This window comes from Pelophylax lessonae, assembly GCF_965119305.1.
Source record: "Pelophylax lessonae genome assembly, chromosome: 4".
Classification (NCBI taxonomy): domain Eukaryota; kingdom Metazoa; phylum Chordata; class Amphibia; order Anura; family Ranidae; genus Pelophylax; species Pelophylax lessonae.
The window spans coordinates 607,362,173-607,383,966 of NC_138771.1; the positions used below are offsets into that span (position 1 = coordinate 607,362,173).

Below are 21,794 nucleotides of genomic sequence, written 5' to 3' on the forward strand. Positions count from 1 at the left end.
TCCTAGCGGTACCCCGAGTGTGGCTCGGGGTTACCGCTTTTGGCTATGAAATTTAACCCCGAGCGTCATGCTCGGGAATACCGCTAGGAAGGTTAATGCATACTCCGTTTGCCTTCACAGCACCAAAATGTTAGTGTATTTTGCCCCTCTCCCAGCACTGGTATTGCCCAGTGAGGCTACCCATTATTTTGATGGGCCAGTAGCATGTCATAGGGGTTGATTTACTAAAACTGGAGAGTGCAAAATCTGGTGTGGATCTGCATAGAAACCAATCAACTTCCAGTTTGTTTGTTTTTTTGTCAAAGCTTAATTATTTAACAAGCTGAAGTTAGAAGCTGATTGGCTACCATGCACAGCTGCACCAGATTTTGCACTCTCCAGTCATAGTAAATCAACCCCATAGATGGCAGGAGAGAATAGGCTGAAGTGAACACTTCCTAAATTAGGTCTACAGCTTCTACTAGTGCTATTACCAGTCTGGGATCCTTAAAAGGGCCTAAACTGCCAAAACTTTCCCAGTACACTCTTTACTTCATCTTTTTTTTTTTTTTTTACAGAGTCTGGAACACTCCTGATACATTATTTACTCTTTCCAAATATTTTTCAGTTCAATATTTACTTCATGGATATTTTTTTTAACCACTTAGGCCCCGGAGGATTTGGCTGCTAAACGACCAGGGGGTATTTTGCGATTCGGCACTGCGTGAATTTAACGGACAATTGCGCGGTCGTGTGACGCTGTACCTAAATTAATTTGACATTCTTTTTTCCCCACAAACAGAGCTTTCTTTTGGTGGTATTTGATCACCTGTGCACTTTTTACTTTTTGCGCTATAAACAAAAAAAGAGCGTAAATTTTGCAAAAATAACAATATTTTTCACATTTTTTTTATATGAAATTCCCCCCAAAAAAAATGTAAAAATCTAAATTTTTTAACATTTTCGGCCAATTTGTTTTATCCTACCTATGTTTGGTAAAAAAAAAAATCACAAAAAGCGTATTTTTATTGGTTTGCGCAAAAGTTATCGCGTTTACTAACAAAGGGAAAGATTTTTGTCATTTTTGTTGTTTTTTTTTTTTAACGCGTAATGGCGGCGATCTGCGATTTTTTTGCGGTACTGCGACATTGCGGCGGACAGATCGGACCCTTGACTGACATTTTTGACACTTTTGGGGTTACCAGTGACATTTCTACAGTAATCAGTGCTATATATATGCACTGTTACTGTAAAAATACACTGGTAGTGAAGGGGTTAACTTTATTTGGGAGGGAGGGGCTGTGTGTGTCCCTAGGGGCGTGCTTTCTACTGTGATTGGCTGTGGCTTGAGCTGTAAGGACACTGATCAACGGATCTACATAGTAGATCCGTGTGATCAGTGTTTTTACACCGAGGAGAATGACAGGCAGCTTGTTTACACAAGCTGCCTGACTTTCTCCCTCTCCCCCGACGATCGCCGAGTGACCGGCGGACATCGGGTTCGCCAGTCACACGCGCGGGGGGGTCCGCGGGCGCGCGCTCGCTCCCCAGACCCTCCCAGGCTAGTGACGTTAATTAACGTCACTCTGCCTGGCCGGGGCTGACCGCCGCAGTAAATCTACTTGCGGCGGTCGGCAAGCGGTTAAAAGTGGGCTGTTCCTACTGTGAATCTGGCAATCTCTACCTCAACAAAAAACACTGACTGTACCTACTGAGGGTGCTCCAAAAAGGTTTAGTTGGGTTCTGAACCTTCAGAAATTGTTGCTGGAACCAACAAACCACTGAGTTTAGTTCTAAACAGTGCTAAAGCCAGAGTTCTTCTTCTCGGACTCTAAAATCCAGGAGCCATCCCATTTTGTGATTCTGCATTAGAATTCTGGACTTGATGTTAGCCTCCTTCGAGGCAGTCCCTTTTGTTCAGTTCTACTCCAGTCTGCTACAACAAAATAGTCTGTGTGAGACAGGGGAGTGCAATTTCCAGAGATATCCATACGCATGACAATGAAAACCAGGTTGTGACATAGGAATCTAGCTCTGGAGTTGGAAAAATCTTCTCTCCCACTATCTTGGAGGATCATCACCATGAATGCTAGCCTGAAGGGCTGGGGAGGAGTCCTAGACAACTTTTCAGAGCAGAGGACTTGGTCATCTGCGGAATCTTGAGCTCCGAGCAATGTGGTTTTCCCTGCCGTGCTAAACACTATGACTAGAGACTCACCTGATTAAGATCCGGTTGGACAATGCAGTGGTGTGCATCAATCAACAGGAAGGAACCAGAAGTGCCATTGTGTCAATACAGGTAGAATGGATTCTAGTTTGGCACAATTCCACATTCCAGCCTTGTCCATTATTCACATCCCATGCCTTGACACAATTTGCAAGCAGACTACCTCATCTGGTAGTAGCTGGACCCAGGGAAATGGTCAACTAAATCCCAAAGTGTTTCAGGACCTGTGTCACAAGTGGTGGTAGATGAATGTGGACTTCATGGCTTGTAGACTTGCCTTCAGATGCAGAGATCCTCTGCAGAAGCAATGAATGCTCTAGTGATTCCATGGGATCAGTACAGTCAGGTCTATGCATTCCTTTCCTTGAAACTCCTTGCAGGATTGAGGTGGAAAGCATTCCGATAATCCTTATAGCTCTGAACTGGTCCAGGCAGATTTGGTACTCTGACCTAGTCAAGCTTCTGGCAGACACCTGGTGGGGTCTACCAAATGGGGCTCTTGGGCCTTTAGACATCAATCAACTGTTTCCCAGATTTGCAAGACTGCCACATAGATTTCTGTTCACGTTTTCTAAGTTTTACCAGGTAGATGCTTGGCCTCTTCTGATGCCAGTTTTGGGAGTAAATTCTGTCCCGCAGCACTTTGAGTTGCACGCTACCCTAAGTTTTATGCTGTTTGTTTGGAGGCTGGTTAGAGCTTTATTTGCTGTGGTGTCTACTCCCCAGTTGGACTGCTTCTGGGCATCCTAAGTGTCCTAAACGAACTGAATCTTGTGTCTCCTAATGAACTATAAAGAAAACAGTTCATTAGGGGACACAAGTTCAACCCCTCTGTGTTTGTGATCTACTCCTATTACTTTTCTACAAAACAGAACCATGCTGGGAGTGGGAGGGGTTATACCTGGTTGACCAATGACTATTTTGCTTGCCATTGTCTAAATCCTCTAGTAGGCAACAGTATAACCCAGTTGTCTGTTTACCTGAACCCTGGCTGCCATAACAAACTTCGAGAGATAGATTTTACAGTACAAAATAATCCAGTTTCTTTATTGTAGTAATATTGTCGTATTAAGTTATTAAAAAGAATCCAATAGTAATACAATAAAGTGGGTAATCTAGGAGTAATTTTCCATTAGGGAGAAGAGATCCATCACCATAGGACACCAGCAAAATGAGTCATGGAGTGAGGTAGGGTTAGAATAAGAATACTCAGCCTGTGTCCTGTACAGTACATTTAAGATAATTCCTGTTTTTTCACTGTAGCAACGGGGTCACATTAAATTATTAAAGATGCTGGCTTATTAAACAACACGTCGGGTTCCTTTGGCAGGCATTATTCAGATATTTCGTGGAACATTTTCATATGTAATTGGAAATTGTATTAATAGATCTGTTACACTGCAGTAACGTGTAACTTAGGTATACAGGTCCTTTAGGTTTGTGCAAGCATGCATAAATATAGAAATATATTTAGTTATATATAACCACTATTAAGTGCTATTTATATCCACCACTCTCAGCTTCTTTTATCCCACTGGGGCCAATGTTCCCATTATTTCAGTCAGCCTGCACTCTCCTCCCTCCATCTCTTCCTCTCTCCCTTCCCCACTGGACCATCCAATGCGCAGAGAGAGAGAGAACTGCTAAGTAAGCAGGGCTGCAGGAGGGCGGATATGATTAACGGGCTGTCAGGCCAGTGTGCCTCACACTGGGTGCCCAGCACAGCTTCATCTTCCTGTGCTGATTAACTCTTTTTGTGCAAAACAGTGTATGCATACATGGGATTTGTCTGTAAACCTACAGGTGCACCCTGCACAGATTTTAGGCTCATATTCAGCTCTCTTTCACACATTCTGGGCTATCTTTGTGCCTTTTTATTTACACTGAGCATATAAAAGGAGGAAAATGGTGGAAAAAAAAAAAAGAGTGGTGTTGGGGAACTGAGCATGGGACAAATGTGGACAGACAGCCTTACCAAAAAAGTTATTGAATCAGTCAATAAACCTGCAAAAACTGAATTAAATAAAAAAGGAGGCCACCAGCAAGGATGCATTTGCCGATAGGCACTCATGGACCAATATAAAGGGCAACATGGGAGGTAGCCTAATGGAAACTTTGGAAATGATTGGCATATTTGTTTAACCCCCTAGAGACACATTGCATCAGTACATAATTTCGTGACTCACATTATTTCTCGTGGCCTCAGGAAACACTGGGTCCTCTGCTGCAAGGGCTATACTGCTCATGGCGATGACCAGCAAGATACACATTTCAAAGTATCGAAGAGTTACAATGTAATGACACAGTCGACGTAAACTGCAATAAAGAGAATATACATGTAAGATCTGAACAGAAGACTCCACATGACAGAAAGGAGTGTCTTTTCTTAATCCCTATTCAGAGAAGTGATCAGCATCCTGCAGTTGCAACGCATCACTAAGCACTGACACCGTTCCACCAAATGACAAGATGTACTTTTCCTTATCATAAGGTGAGAGCATGCAGCTGACAAAGGGACAAAATATTTGGTTAAATTGTGAATCTGACATCATGACAGGTTGACAGATTCAGGGGCAGAAAATGACATGACAGCACAGCATATTTTTACATATTATATATGTATAAATCGGTATCACCTGAGACTGGCCTCAAGAAGCATCAGCTGAAAATCTGTGCGTGGAGTTGGACATACACACACCAATCATCATCTAATCTTTCTGTTCTGTTGTATTAGAGTTGGATATACACGTAACAATCATCATCTAATTTTTTTTTTCCTATTGTATTAGAGTTGGGCATACATGTAAGAATCATCATCTAATTTTTTTCCTATTGTATTTCATTGTCTGAGACCCGTGATTTTGACTTGATATTAAACCCCTTGGTAGTACAACAGACCATTGGAGAAACCCTGAGAAATTAACATGAACTCATGATTAGTTTAATATTTTTTGGCTGATAGCCTTCTGTTCCATGGTGTCAGCACTGACAGTGATGCTATGGAGTGTCTTGTATATGCCCATCAGGGCCGCTGATAGAAATCATGGGGCCCTGTACAGCCTACCTGACGGGGCCCCCTTCAGGCCCATCCCTGGCCACTCCCCAGACCCCGCCTTGAAACAATGTGCAGGTTTGTCTTCAAGTGATAATTTATCATGCCACGCCATGTCATCCATAGTAAATATGTGCAGAGCGCAGTACAATTACCACACCATGCCATCCATAGTAAATTTGTGCAGTCAGTGTGCAGTGCAATGCAGTATAAAACTCACAACCAACTGTCAGCTGCCTCTGCTTGCTGCCACCGCCCGCCTCACAGCCACTCAGAGCTGAGCGGAGGAAGATCACTCTGCTAGGGAAGGAAATAGGCAGCCGCAGCGGCAGGCGGCTGGGACTTGAAGTTAAGCCACCATGTGGATTGGGCCCGGAATACAAATGTGCCTGAAATTGTTGATTAAAAAAAAAAAAAAGTTGCGGCACTCGCACCAGCACCGAGATCAGAGAGGAGCCCAGAAAATAGTAATTACACCACTGCTAGTAAGAGCAGCAGAGCGGGAGCAGTGGCGTCACTAGGGTTGGTGTCACCTGGTGGAGTAAACCATGATGTCACACCCCAAACCCCCCCCCCCCGGGCACAGAGACTGCAGGCATGCTACAGGAGACAGTCAGAGACTGCAGGCATGCTACAGGAGACAATAAGAGACTGCAGGCATCATACAGGAGACAGTCAGAGACTGAGACTGCAGGCATCATACAGGAGACAGTCAGACAGTGCAGGCATCATACAGGAGACAGTCAGAGACTGCAGACATTATACAGAAGACAGTCAGAGACCTCAGGCATCATACAGGAGACAGGCAGAGACCTCAGGCATCATACAGGAGACAGTCAGAGAGTGCAGGCATCATACAGGAGACAGTCAGAGAGTGCAGGCATCATACAGGAGACAGAGTGTAGGCACCATAAAGGAGACAGTGAGATAGTGCAGGCATCATACAAGAGACAGTCAGAGACTGAAGGCATCATACATGAGAAAGTCAGAGAGTGTAGGCATCATACAGGAGACAATCAGAGACTGAGACTGCAGGCATCATACAGGAGACAATCAGAGACTGGGACTGCAGGCATCATACAGGAGACAGTCAGAGACTGAGACTGCAGGCATAATACAGGAGACAGCCTGAGACTGCAGGCATCATACAGGAGACAGTCAGAGACTGAGACTGCAGGCATCATACAGAAGACAGTCAGAGACTGCAGGCATCATACAGGAGACAGTCAGAGAGTGCAGGCATCATACAGGAGACAGTCAGAGAGTGCAGGCATCATACAGGAGACAGTCAGAGAGTGCAGGCATCATACAGGAGACAGTCAGAGAGTGTAGGCATCATACAGTAGACAGTCAGAGACTGCAGGCATCATACAGGAGACAGTCAGAGAGTGTAGGCATCATATAGGAGACAGTCAGAGAATGCAGGCATCATACAGGAGACAGTCAGAGAGTGCAGGCATCATACAGGAGACAGTCAGAGAGTGTAGGCATCATACAGGAGACAGTCAGAAACCGCAGGCATCATACAGGAGACAGTCAAAGAGTGCAGGCATCATACAGGAGACAGTCAGAGACTGCAGGCATAATATAGGAGACAGTCAGAGACTGCAGACAAGTACTGTGGATGGTGTGGTTGCAGTCAGTGTAAATAGCTCTGGGGAAGCCTGCCCTCCCTCTCTCTAGAATAGACCTGTGTGACCCCTCCCCCCTCCTTTGTGTGCAGCTATGGCAGGAGCTCTGCTCACTTACGTTAGCCGTGTCCCGGTCCATATGACCGGTCTCCTCACACTACCAGCCCTTCCGTTGTCAGTGGGAAGTACAGCACTAAAAGTGGAGGTGGAGCAGCTCAGGAGGAGAAAGTTACATCTTCCTCATGCCAGGGCCTGCATGCACCTGATTGGTTGCTGGGATGGTAGATGGGCCCAGCAAGCAATCATTTTGACAGGCGGGACTTTGACATGCTGGGAGCTCTGCCACTGGTGCAAGCTTTTACTACCAGACTGATTGTCTCTGTGGGGGCCTGGACCCCCTGCTGAGCTGAGGACACCGGGCCCGGTACAACAGGGCCAGTTGTACTGGCTTATCAGCGGCCCTGATGCCTATATACACTTGTGCATCCATATGTAACATCATTTGCAATGTTTGGTAATCAGCTTACTAATTACCCACAAGACCTGGTTTTGTTCTCTACATAGCGGTGATTGATGTATCTACAAATCTGTGTACAGGAATAATAAACATGACTGTAGAAAGGCATAAACAAAGATGATGAAGGCATGAAAGGAGAGCCATGGTACAGGCTAATTTGTAAACTTACGGATTTGTAGTTGACAAAATAAACATGGAACTGTACGGTGGCATTGGCTTTGGACCCTTCCCACCATCATCATCATCCTCTTCTTCTTCTTTCTTCTCATCCTCTTTCTGAGGTAGTGGGGAGACTGCCACTGTTTTATTAACTAAAATAAATGTTAAAGGAACACAGACAGACAGTGAAGTAGACACTATAGTACTGAACAAGGAAGAAACAACGAACAAACAGGAACAAAAAAAGGTTACTTATTTCTGTCATGTACAGTATATACTATCATTCTGAAGAAAATGGATCTGATGGATGAAGACCTTATATGATATTCATACATTTATTGGCTAATACCTTGAAAGCTTGCAATGTTCTCGGTACAGTTGACAATAGGACATGGATATACTTTATATATATATTTGACGTAGACAAATGTGACAGTCCAAAGGCTGTTGTCAGCCTTTTTCTATAAATCATTGGTAATGTTAAACTAATATATTAATATATTATATATATTATATATAATATTAATTATACAGTTATAGTAAACGTGTGAATTGACTTATATGCCAAACAGTTGGTAATTTTTTTTTCATCCCACTTTTGTGATTTATATCCCCTTACCAGACACTTTACTGAGTCAGAACCTTGGTCGATGGGCAATTGCATCTTGCATCCAGGTGAATTCAGCTTGGATTTGAGATCCTTTTGAGATACTTCTGAGATCATTCACTGTTAGGCCCCTTTCACACGTGCGGAGCGTGCCCACTCAAGTGCAGCTTGCTATGGGGGCATTCGGAAATAAGGAACAGTGGAGAGCACCGGTGAGAGACTCGGCGGGTCTTTTGGTGTTGCTGAGCTCACCGGTGCGTTCTTTCTTTTTAAGGATGTTCCAAACAGTTGATTTGGCCACACCTAATATTTTTGCTATCTCTCTGATGGGTTTCTTTTGTTTTTTCAGCCTAATGATGGCTTGCTTCACTGATAGTGACAGCTCTTTGGATTTCCTATTGAGAGTTGACAGCAACTGATTCCAAATGCAAATAGCACAATTGAAATTAACTCTGGACCTTTTATCTGCTCCTTGTAATTGGGATAATGATGGAATAACACACACCTGGCCATGGAAAAGCCGAACAGCCGATTGTCCCATTACTTTTGGTCCCTTAAAAAGTGGGAGGCATATATACAAACTGTTGTAATTCCTAAACCTTTCACCTGATTTGGATGTAAATACCCTCAAATTAAAGCTGAAAGTCTGCAGTTAAAGCACATCTTTGTTTCATTTCAAATCCATTGTGGTGGTGTATAGAGCCAAAAAAGATTAGAATTGTGTCGATGTCCCAATATTTATGGACCTGACTGTACATTTTTTAAAGCATTTTTACTTTACAGGATTTTTTTCTGGAAAGTCTGGCAGTAGCATTTATGATAGACTGAAGGGGGGAATAGCCTATGTAGAGGTAAAACCAAGGAGGGAGTTGGTCCTATCCTGGGACAAAACTGATGACTGGCAGTGCTGAACCAACTAAAAGCTAGTAAGAATAATCGAGTAGTATGTTGTTTCCTGTGCTTCTAAATTTGGGAGCATGACCTGATTTGGATAACATTTGTGCACTATGATGCAATTCATCTTCTAGGCTGACCTTTGTTGTTTTATGAAAATAATCAGGTCTGGGGAGATTTTTCCTGCACCGTACCACTTTGTCACTGACTCTGTTTCCCATAAGAGTTACTTATTTGTATCGTAGTGTATGCAGCAGCTACTGTCATTCCAAATACATGATTTCTGTTACCCTCAGCACATGATGTCAAGTTTGCCATCTGAATGCAACAGAGCAAGAATGAAGGCCCCCTTGAACCTCCTTTAGGGAAAGGGAGCCTTGACTGAAGGAAGCATGGCCTGATCTATCATGGCATCATCATTTCTATCCCTACTTAGGACCAAATAATTAATGATACAATAAAATAATATACAGTGCCTTGCGAAAGTATTCGGCCCCCTTGAACTTTTCGACCTTTTGCCACATTTCAGGCTTCAAACATAAAGATATAAAACTGTATTTATTTGTGAAGAATCAACAACAAGTGGGACACAATCATGAAGTGGAACAAAATTTATTGGATATTTCAAACTTTTTTAACAAATAAAAAACTGAAAAATTGGGCGTGCAAAATTATTCAGCCCCTTTACTTTCAGTGCAGCAAACTCTCTCCAGAAGTTGAGTGAGAATCTCTGAATGATCCAATGTTGACCTAAATGACTAATGATGATAAATAGAATCCACCTGTGTGTAATCAAGTCTCCGTATAAATGCACCTGCACTGTGATAGTCTCAGAGGCCCGTTTAAAGCGCAGAGAGCATCATGAAGAACAAGGAACACACCAGGCAGGTCCGAGATACTGTTGTGGAGAAGTTTAAAGCTGGATTTGGATACAAAAAGATTTCCCAAGCTTTAAACATCCCAAGGAGCACTCTGCAAGCGATAATATTGAAATGGAAGGAGTATCAGACCACTGCAAATCTACGAAGACCTGGCTGTCCCTTTAAACTTTCAGCTCATACAAGGAGAAGACTGATCAGAGATGCTGCAAAGAGGCCCATGATCACTCTGGATGAACTGAAGAGATCTACAGCTGAGGTGGGAGACTCTGTCCATGGGACAACAATCAGTCGTATACTGCACAAATCTGGTCTTTATGGAAGAGTGGCAAGAAGGAAGCCATTTCTTAAAGATATCCATAAAAAGTGTCGTTTAAAGTTTGCCACAAGCCACCTGGGAGACACACCAAACATGTGGAAGAAGGTGCTCTGGTCAGATGAAACCAAAATCGAACTTTTTGGCAACAATGCAAAACGTTATGTTTGGCGTAAAAGCAACACAGCTCATCACCCTGAACACACCATCCCCACTGTCAAACATGGTGGTGGCAGCATCATGGTTTGGGCCTGCTTTTCTTCAGCAGGGGCAGGGAAGATGGTTAAAATTGATGGGAAGATGGATGGAGCCAAATATAGGACCATTCTGGAAGAAAACCTGATGGAGTCTGCAAAAGACCTGAGACTGGGACGAAGATTTGTCTTCCAACAAGACAATGATCCAAAACATAAAGCAAAATCTACAATGGAATGGTTCACAAATAAACATATCCAGGTGTTAGAATGGCCAAGTCAAAGTCCAGACCTGAATCCAATCGAGAATCTGTGGAAAGAACTGAAAACTGCTGTTCACAAACGCTCTCCATCCAACCTCACTGAGCTCCAGCTGTGTTGCAAGTAGGAATGGGCAAAAATTTCAGTCTCTCGATGTGCAAAACTGATAGAGACATACCCCAAGCAACTTACAGCTGTAATCGCAGCAAAAGGTGGCGCTACAAAGTATTAACTTAAGGGGGCTGAATAATTTTGCACGCCCAATTTTTCAGTTTTTTATTTGTTAAAAAAGTTTGAAATATCCAATAAATTTCATTCCACTTCATGATTGTGTCCCACTTGTTGATTCTTCACAAAAAAATTACAGTTTTATATCTTTACGTTTGAAGCCTGAAATGTGGTAAAAGGTCGAAAAGTTCAAGTGAAGTCAAAGTCAAATCTACTTTATTGTCAATTCTTCCACATGTACAATACATACATACAGAGAATCGAAATTACATTACTCTTAGACCCCCGGTGCATACAGATAACACTAACAATATAACCTAAACATATAAAAACTCTAAAAAATAAATAAAAATAAGATTAAATAAAAACAGCGCAGGGCACATGGCAGATAAAGTGCAGACCAATGACTTCAGTTTCCATGATGAATGAGGTAGTGAGCAGACCAATGCTGCCAAAGTGACTGGTGCAAGTCATCAAATACTAGCGGGAGGAGGGGGTTAAAGGACCTATGGATATGGGATCTAGGGGAGGGAAGGAGCACAGTTCAATGGTGCCTGTGGCAGAAAAGGGACAAAGGGGCAAGTTCGGAGCGAGTTCAGCTTCCTGACAGCCTGATGGATAAAGCTGTCCTTCAGTCTGCTGGTCCTGGCCTGGAGACTCCGCAGTCTCCTCCCTGATGGCAGCAGACTGAAGAAGCTGTGTAGTGGGTGGGTAGGATCACCTGCAATGCATAAAGCTTTGCGAGTGAGACGGGTTCCATAAATATCCTGAAGGGAAGGGAGAGAGACACCAATGATCTTCTCAGCTGCTCTCACTATGCGTTGCAGAATCTTCCAGCAAGACGCGTTGCAGGTGCCATACCACACAGTGATGCAGCTGGTCAGAATGCTCTCGATGGTGCCTCTGTAAAAAGTGTACATGATGGGGGATGGGACTCTGGCTCTCCTCAGTTTGCGGAGAAAGTAGAGACGCTGCTGTGATTTCTTGGCCAATGCTGCAGTGTTGTCGGTCCAGGAGAGGTCCTCTGTGATGTGCACACCCAGAAACTTTATGCTACTCACTCTCTCAACAGTCGCACCGTTGATGGTCAGAGAAACATGCTGAGTGTGCGCTCTCCTGAAATCAACAACAATCTCCTTCGTCTTCTCCACGTTCAGAGAGAGATTGTTGTCACTGCACCACCCGGCCAAGCGGCTCACCTCACTCCTGTAGTTTTATCTCATCTCTATCACTAATGAGACCCACCAGTCGTGTCATCCGCAAACTTAATGAAGAGGTTGGAGTTGTGTAACGGTGTGCAATCATGGGTCAGCAGAGTGAAAAGGAGGGGGCTCAGCACACATCCTTGAGGGGCCCCAGTATTCAGTATGATGGTGCTGGATGTGTTGCTGCTTACCCGTACTGCCTGAGGTCTTCCAATCAGAAAGTCCAACAGCCAGTTGCACAGCAAAGTGTTGAGCCCCAACTTAATCAATTTATGAATGAGCTGTTGAGGGATGATTGTGTTGAATGCTGAACTGAAGTCTATAAACAGCATTCTAACATATGAATCTTTTTTCTCTAAATGTGTAAGTGCTGAGTGAAGAGTAGTTGAAATAGCATCATCGGTCGACCGGTTGGACCGATATGCAAACTGGAATGGGTCCAGGGAGGAGGGGAGGGCAGACTTGATGTGATGCATGACTAACCACTCAAAGCACTTCATGAGGATGGAAGTAAGTGCAACAGGACGGTAATCATTGAAACAGGATGAAGATGGCTTCTTCAGGACTGGAATGATGGTAGTAGCTTTGAAGCATGTGGGAACAACAGCCTGACTAAGTGAGATGTTAAAAATATCTGTGAAAACAACAGTAAGTTCTGCTGCACAGTCCCTCAGTATATGCCCAGGGATGTTGTCAGGACCCGGAGCTTTGCGTGCATTGATCCTACTGAAGGATCTCCTCACACTGTCCGGGGTCAGCATCATCACCTGGTCACCGGGAGAAGATGGAATCTTCTGTGCATTGGTTCAAGGGGGACGAATACTTTCGCAAGGCACTGTTTATATATATATATATGTCTAAATAAAATGTTTCCTATTTACAGTGCATCCAGAAAGTATTCACAGCACTTCAGTTTTTCCACATTTTTTTATATTACAGCCTTATTCCAAAATAGATTAAATTCATTATTTTCCTCATAATTCTACAAACAACACCCCATAATGACAATGTGAAGGAAGTTTGAAATCTTTAAAAATGTATAAAAAAGAAAAATATCACATGTATATACTGTAAGTATTCACAGCCTTTGCCATGACACTCAAAGTTGAGCTCAGGTGTATACTGTTTCCACTGATCATCCTTGAGATGTTTATACAACTTAATTGGAGTCCACCTGTGGTAAATTCAGTTGATTGGACATGGTTTGGAAAGGCACACAGCTGGCTATATAAGGTCCCACAGTTAACAGTGCATGTCAGAGCACAAACCAAGCCATGAAGTCCAAGGAATTGTCTGTAGAACTCTGAAACAGGATTGTATTGAGATACAAATCTGGGGAAGGGCACAGAAAGATTTCTGCAGCATTGAAGGTCCCAATGAGCACAGTGGCTTCCATCATCCATGGAAGAAGTTTGGAACTACCAGGACTCTTCCTAGAGCAGGCTGCCCAGCCAAACTGAGCGATCATGGGAGAAGGGCCTTAGTCGGGGAGGTGACCAAGATCCCGATGGTCACTCTGACAGAGCTCCAGCATTTCTCTGTGAAGAGAGGAGAACCTTCCAGAAGAACAACCATCTCTGCAGCACTCCACCAATCCGGCCTGTATGGTAAAGTGGCCAGACAAAGCCACTCCTCAGTAAAAGGCACATGACAGCCTGCTTATAGTTTGCCAAAAGGCACCTGAAGGAGTCTCAGACCATGAGAAACAAAATTCTCTATCTAGAGGAAATTAGGCACTAGTCATCACCTTTCCAATACCATCCCTACAGTGAAGCATGGTGGTGGCAACATCATGCTGTAGGGATGTTTTTCAGCGGCAGGAACGGGGAGACTAGTCAGGATTGAGAGAAAGATGAATGCAGCAATTTACAGAGACATCCTTGATGAAAACCTGCTCCAGAGGGCTCTGGACCTCAGACTGGAGGGAAGGTTAATCTTCCAACAGATCAACGACCCTAAGCACATGGCCAAGATAACAAAGGAGTGGCTACAGGATAACTCTGTGAATGTCCTTGAGTGACCCAGCCAGAGCCCAGACTTGAACCCGATTGAACATCTCTGGAGAGATCTGAAAATGGCTGTGCACCGCCACTCCCCATCCAACCTGATGGAGCTTGAGAGGTCCCGGAAAGAAGAATGGGAAAAACTGACAAACTTATGACATCATACTCAAAAAGACTTGAGGCTGTAATTGGTGCCAAAGGTGCTTTAACAAAGTATTGAGCAAAGGCTGTGAATACTTATGTACATATGTACATGGGATTTTTTTTAAACGTTTTAGTTTTAATAAATTTGCAAAGATTTCAAACAAACTTCCTTCACATTGTCATTATGAGGTATTGTTTGTAGAATTTTGAGAAAAATAATTAATTTAATTCATTTTGGAATAAGGCTGTTCCATTAAAAAATGTGGAAAAAGTGAAGCGCTGTGAATACTTTCCGAATGCACTGTACTTTCAGCAAAGTGGAGTTCTAGGCTCCTGTTGTGTTTCAATCATTTTCATTGTTTTGAAAAAGCACAAAGAAGTACAAACATACAAGGAAGAATTGTTCTGATCAAGGCACCATACAATATGCTCCTTTTGACATGTCTAGAAGGCTAATCCTCAAGCCCAATTGAACCTTAAAGTGGTAATAAAGTCCAAAACCAAAATGTATTATTTTGCAGCTTAACAATTTTATGATTTGATGGCTGTATTCGTTTGCTTTTTAGGTTTTCTTTCCCTTTAATTTCACTTGGTGATTAGACCAGTAAGTCAGTTATTTTTTGACTTCCTTTTCCAGACCAAGCTGTCCAGCAAAAGTTGCAGTTAAAGTGTTTAGACAAACCATTTAAAGTGAAACTAAATCCATCAATTTAACTGTTTCTTAAAAAAGTTACATTAAAGGCATGCCGTAAATTATAGCTGTCACATATGCTTGTGCTCTGAACCTGTCAAACCAACAAAATGGCTGGTGTCCTAGCTAAACATACACTGCTCAAATAAAATTAAAGGAACACTTTTTAATCAGATTATAGCATCAAGTCAATTAAACTTCTGGGGTATTGATCTGATCAGTTAAGTAGCCGAGGGGTTTGATAATCAGCTTCAGCTGCTTTGGCGTTAATGAAATTAACAACGAGGGCACTAGATGGGCAACAATGAGGCGACCTCCAAAACAGAATGGTTTTACAGGTGGAAGCCACTGAAATTTTTTCCCTACTCATCTTTTCTGACTGTTTTTCACTAGTTTGGCATTTGGCTAGTGTCAGTGTCACTACTGGTAGCATGAGGCGATACCTGGACCATATAGAGGATGCACAGGCATTCCAACTCCTCCAGGATGGCACATCAATACGTGCCATCGGCAGGTTTGCTGTGTCTCCCACCACAGTAACAAGAGCATGGAGGAGATTCCAGGAGAGAGGCAGTTACTCTAGGAGAGCTGGACAGGGCCAAAGAAGGTCTTTAACCCATCAGCAGGACTGATATCTGCTCCTTTGTGCAGGGAGGAACAGGATGAGCTCTGCCAGAGTCCTACAAAATGACCTCCAGCAGGCCATTGGTGTGAATGTCTCTGACCAAACAATCAGAAACAGACTTCATAAGGGTGGTCTGAGGGCCCAACATCCTCTAGTGGGCTCTGTGCTCACTGCCCAGCACCGTAATACCCGACCAGCATTTGCCATTGAACACCAGAACTGGCAGGCCGGCCTCTGGTGCCCTGTGCTTTTCACAGATGAGGGCAGGTTCCCCCAGAGCACATTTGACAGACATGAAAGGGTTTGGAGAAGCCGCGGAGAGCGTTATGATGCCTGTAACATTGTTCAGCATGACTGGTTTGGTGAAGGATCAGTGATGGTCTGGGGAGGCATATCCATAGAGAGACACCGACATAGACCTCTGCAGGCTGAACAATGGCACCCTGACTGCCATTAGGTATTGGGATGAAATCTTTGGACCCATTTTCAGACCCTATGCTCTTGCAGTCATGTGGTGAGAGTATGTAGCCAGTTCCTTAAGGATGAAGGAATTGATACCATTGAATGGCCCCCACACTCACCTGACCTAAATCCAATAGAACATCTCTGCAACATTATGTTTTGGTCCAGCCGACGCCACCAGGTTGCACCTCAGTCTGCTCAGGAGCTCAGTGATGCCCTGGTCCAGATCTGGGAGAAAATACCCCAGGAAACCAGCGTTCGTCTCAAAAAGAGCATGCCCCAACATTGTCAAGCATGCATACAAGCACATGGGACCATCCAAACTACTGAGTACCATTTTGAGTTGCTGCAATGAAATTTCAGCAAAATGGACTAACCTGCTGCATTCTTTTTTCACTTTGATTTTCGGGGTGTCTTTGAATTCATTCCTCTGTAGGTTGATATTTTTTATTTCCATTAAATTATGTGACATCCTTTCCTTCCTAACACATTACCCAGTTCTTATTAGTATATATATCCAGCATGATATTTTTCCCCATTGAGATCTGATGTGCTTTCAAAGTGATTCTTTAATTATTTTGAGCAGTGTATATGCAGCACCATGACAGCTTCCTTGGCTGTATGAGACAGCAGTGTTTAGTTCCACTTTAATTCCTGACTGGGGTGCTTACAGTGGTCAATATGGTAACACTACCCTCTCCCCAGATTGACAATGCTGCTGTCCAAAGGAGTCTCTGATGCTCCTCAATCCAGAGTGGAGACACTCTGGCACACCCACTGCTACAGCCCTCTGTACTACAGCCCTCCAATAGGTAGAAAACATATGCTTTGCTGATTAGGGTCTAAGGGGTCCTTCTTTACAGCATGTTGGCAGGGGACATGCTGTTCGAAAAAACAAAAAACCGTAAGACTTGCACTTGAGTAAATAAACTGACTTAAACTGGTACTAAAGGCCACATTAAGAATGACCTATATAATGCAGTCTTTCACTAGCATTACATTGAAACTAAACTTAATTTGTAAAAAAAATGCAATTTTTCTGACTGTGCCGGAATGACTGACTCCCATGTGCATGTGCGTGTTGAAGTCATTCCTCCGCTGGCCAATGAAGAGGCTGAAAACCCGGCACCTGGAAGTAGCCGGGAAGAAGATGACATTGGCCGGTAAAGCATATAACCGCCACATCACTGAAAGGTGGAGGTAGGTCTTTTTGGGGTTTTTTTTCCACTTTATCAAAGCCGTCTTTGTTTCTTTAAGCCCCCCCATAGCATAATTTTACTATGTGTTTCTTGTCAGTAAGTCTGTTATTTTCCAAATTCCTTTAACAAACTAAGCTGTGTAGCAAAAATGACAGAGTTTTGAAAAACCATTTACCACAGGCATGGGGCTTACCATGGCCATCTTTTATTCATCTAGTTAAAATTTGTAATCCAAAAAGAAAAATGTAAAGTCCATCTAACATTACCCTCTCCAGGCAATGCTGCTGTCAAATATGTCCTTTTTGCTCTTCCATAGATAGAGGAGCCACCCTAAGACAGCAAGTGTGTTACTGGTTTCATCACAAGGCGAAAATAAAGGGAAATATAACATTAGAATACGAATGTAGCCACCGTATTTAAGGATTGGTAAGCTGCAATATATCCAATGTTTGTATGTTTTGTAATATATCCAATGTCTGTTTTGGGGTTTAGAAGCACTTTAGTTCAGTTCAAGTTTTGTTGGACTTTAACTGCTTTGCTGAATAAAGACTGTTGTCTACATAGCTAAACTAATAAATCTTAAAGTGGACCTAAAGTAAAAAAACATGCGAGCAGGCAGGCTCTTTATTGTAGAAGATACATGTTATGTCTTTTCTGAAATAAAACAAGTTTGCCTACCTGTTTTCAATCTTCTTTAGAATGTACACTTGGCTGTGCATGTGCAGCTCAGGGTACATTCTTGGCACAGAACCTTACTGCCAGAATGAATGAACGTATGCACATGATGGCCAAAGACCTAGCACCTGGGATAAGCTGGGAAGAAGATGCCAGCACTAGTGGCATACTTAGGGGATACCAGGTACTGGCACTCTGGGAATGACCACAAAACATTATTTTTTTTGCGTTGCTGTCAGACAAGCATAAGTGGCACTGTAGTGGTTGAGCCACAAGCATTGCAGCACCACTTATGCCTGTCTGACAGCAGCAGTTCAGAGTCAAGGGAAGGCTCACATGATTCAGCCGAGGGGAGGACGTGCCTCATTCCAAACTGCCACTGATTGGTAAGAAATTCTGCATTAAATGGTGTCTTTACTGGGAAAGGGGTTCTGTACTGAGGGAGTTTTAGGCTAGGGGGAGGGTCTGTAGTGCAGGGGTTCTGTGAGGGATATAGTTTAGGGGAAGGATTTGTTCTGGGGGGTGGGACTTTGTGCTGAGGAAGGTCTGCACTGGGCAAGAAAGTCTGTACTGAGGGTTTAGGCTGGGAAGAGGGTCTGTACTGAGGTGATGGGCTGTTGGTTGAGATTTGTACTTAGGGAAGTATAGGCTTTGGGGGGGGGGGGGAATTGTACTGGTGGGAGGAGTTCATTTTTGGTTGAAGTCTGTGCAGTGGCCTGTGCATTGCCCAATCCTTAACCCTGTACCCTGTGCGAAATGTATTCCTAAGAGTGCAGGTACAAGTAGTGTGGCATGTGTATGCTCAGGTTTTATTTAGCCATGGTCCTTTAAGCCCCTCCTATTGTTAGTAAAATTTGACCACACCCACAATTTTGCACAAACTGCTGTATTCCTTTAGTTACTTTTTTGTGTGCGTGGGGAGGAGCATATTGAAAAATGATTGGCCCCAGGTGCCAGAAATGCTAGGTACACCACTGGCTGGTGCCAGCAAGGGACCTCAAGGATGCTGGATCACTGGAGCATTTGCAGAGTTTCGTTCTGCTTTAACCACTTGCCGACCGCTCACATTGGTGCTACTGCGGCAAAGTGGTTAGATTCCATCCAGCGATGTAGACCTGCGTCGCTGGACTCCTCCCCTTGTGGGCGGCACGCGCACCGCCGGAGGCTCGCTCCCACTGTATTAAGTTACAGCGGGAGTCGGGCCAGGGGAGGAGCGGCGGTGATCACCGCCGCTCTTCCCCGATCGTCTGGGAATCGATTGTGGAGATCCGTCCGCTTGTGTAAACACAAGCGGGCGGATCTCCTAAGTGACAGACAGGGTCAGATTGCAGGGTTCAGCATAGCTGAACCTGCGATCTGTCCCTGTGTCACTCAGTCACCTCCCCCCACACACGTCAGTAAGCACCAGGCATACATTAACCCCTCCCTCTCCAATAAAAGTTAACCCCTACCCTGCCAGTGTCATTTTTACAGTAACAGTGCATATTTATAGTAAAACAAAATCGCAGATCGCCGCCATTACTCGTTAAAAAAAAAAACACCAAAAATTACAGAAATCCTTCCCTTAGTTAGTAAACGCAATAACTTTTGCGCAAACCAATCAAAATACGCTTATTGCGATTTTTTTTACCAAAAATATGTAGCAGAAAACAAATTGTCCGAAAATGATAAAAAAATGATTTTTACATTTTGGGGGGGGGGGGGGGGATTTCATATAAAAAATGTGAAAAATATTGTTATTTTTTCAAAATTGTTGCTCTTTTTTTGTTTATAGCACAAAAAGTAAAAATCGCACAGGTGATCAAATACCACCAATAGAAAGCTCTGTTTATGGGGAAAAAAGGACGTAAATTTCGTTTGGGTAAGATGTTGCATGACCGCGCAATTGTCAGTTAAATTCGCACAGTGCCGAATCGCAAAAAGTGGCCTGGACGTAAGACAGCGAAATCCTCCGGTGGTAAAGTGGTTAAAGTGGAACTTCACTCTCCCAATCAACATTGACTATTTTTAATTCTCATGCTGCTAGCATTAGTAAATAGATAGGAAAGTATATCATATTTTATTGTTTTAAACTTTTTTTTTACATTTCTTCAGTTACTTCCTGGTTTCATGTCTAGGCAAATGATGTCATAGATCCCAGGAGTCTTCAGGAGGGGAGGGGGGGTTTTCACAGCTCAGCACACTCTCCTGCATGCATTCTTGAGCTAAGGGCAGGAAGTAAATACTACATTAATCATATGCCCTTACTCAAGATGGCCATGGCCAGAAATGCTAGAGGGTGTTTTTCAAATTGATTTCTCCCCAAAATAAAGCATTGATATATGGATGGATGGGGGAGTTTGCTTTGAATATTAAAAATGAAATAAATAGTATTTCTGGTTTGTGGTGCTCAGATGCAGTGAAGATCGACTTTAAATTACACATATATTTAAATAAGTTATAGAAGCCGCTCTCCCTAAAGCCCCGTACACATAAGAAAATCAGGCAATAGATCAGCTGGTTTCCCCTCAATGTTTCGCAGCAAGAGGCTTATTTTTGTTATTTGTTGTTTCTGATCACGCGCAGTCTTTCATATCTGATATTTCTCATAGGAAAATTGTACAAAAAGGGTACACACAACAAAAAATCATTTGTTCTGTTCCCGTACGAGAAAAAACTTTGTCCTTTCGGAAATTTTCGTTCGGAAGGTTGGAATCGGCTGTCGAAACTTGTGTATACACTATATGAAAATTTTACGATCGTTCCTCGGACGAAAATGTTCACCCGATTTTCTTGTAGTATGTAAGGGCCATTACTATGACCCAACGATTTGCGTTCATTACAGATAAATTGTCTCAGCAAGTCACTGTTGTACTCTCTCTATAGGAAACACAGTATGCTTTGCAAAACCAGTGTTTTTGGTTCACCTTATGTGTAATTCCCTGGTCATGTTTCATCCCAGTTTGCCAAGGGCATTAGTAAGAAACAGCATAAGTAGGTGAGAAACAGGGAATTTTCAGATCATCAGTTACAGCCTAGTAGGGGCAAGTGAGTAAAACAGCGGAGGTTGGAGGAAGCAGAGTTCTCCACTTGTTCTTTGTTGTTCCCTTCTTGGCAGACTAATACAATATGGTATATAAAGACCTGAAAATTGAGTTTTTTCTATGGTTTTTGCAATCTGTTGTAATTTCTTATATTATTCTGATGAATTACAATAGAGATAAATTTGGTAGTAACCCAAGTTACAAAGTTAAAGCCTTCAGAAAAAGTAGAACAAGGTTGTGTACCATGTGTACACTTTAGAGTGAACCTGTGGCCAGGCTATGCAAATGAATCACATCACACAAAGAAGAAAAAAATCTTAAAGCCTAGTACCCACTACTAGTTTTTTTTTTTCCCGTTCAACGCAGCGGGTCGGAGGTCGGAGGCGCTGTACTTACAATCCTTACAGCAATCTCCCCTGCTGGGCTGTTGCATTCTGACAGGGGGATGTTCCCTCCGCCAGAACACTCCAGTCAGGCCGATTGGGAGCCAATTGGCAGACCTTTGCTATACACATGGTTTGTATGTCGCCTTTTATTTGGCCCGTGTGTACTAGGCTTAAGGCTGCATTCAGAACCTGACTGCAGGTGAAGAGGAGGAACCGAACATTAGACAGATAGCTCTTTTGATGCTTTTCTATACTTTTTATATCTTACAACAATCATAAGTAGATAGTCATAGGGTGATGAGAGCACTTTGAAAAAATAAAATCTAATACAGAACTAAGTCACTAATCTGATAAATGATGAATAGATTCAACCAGGGCCGCCATCAGGGGGGTACAGGCAGTACTGATGTAAGGGGCCCAAGCCTCTAGAGTGGCCCG

The 21,794-nt window shown here is 43.2% G+C and overlaps 1 protein-coding gene across 9 annotated transcripts in view; it reads right to left on the reverse strand.

The window, feature by feature from the left end:
• Window positions 1-21,794, reverse strand: part of CACNA1A (calcium voltage-gated channel subunit alpha1 A) — a 496,856-nt gene that overhangs the window by 178,976 nt on the left and 296,086 nt on the right. For all 9 annotated transcript variants that reach the window (XM_082255807.1, XM_082255800.1, XM_082255805.1 and 6 more), the window contains exons 21-22: window positions 7,576-7,717; window positions 4,393-4,522 (exon numbers count right to left, since the gene is read on the reverse strand). In XM_082255807.1, coding sequence (XP_082111933.1) covers window positions 4,393-4,522; window positions 7,576-7,717 — 272 coding nt within the window. The remainder of the gene's footprint in view (window positions 1-4,392; window positions 4,523-7,575; window positions 7,718-21,794) is intronic.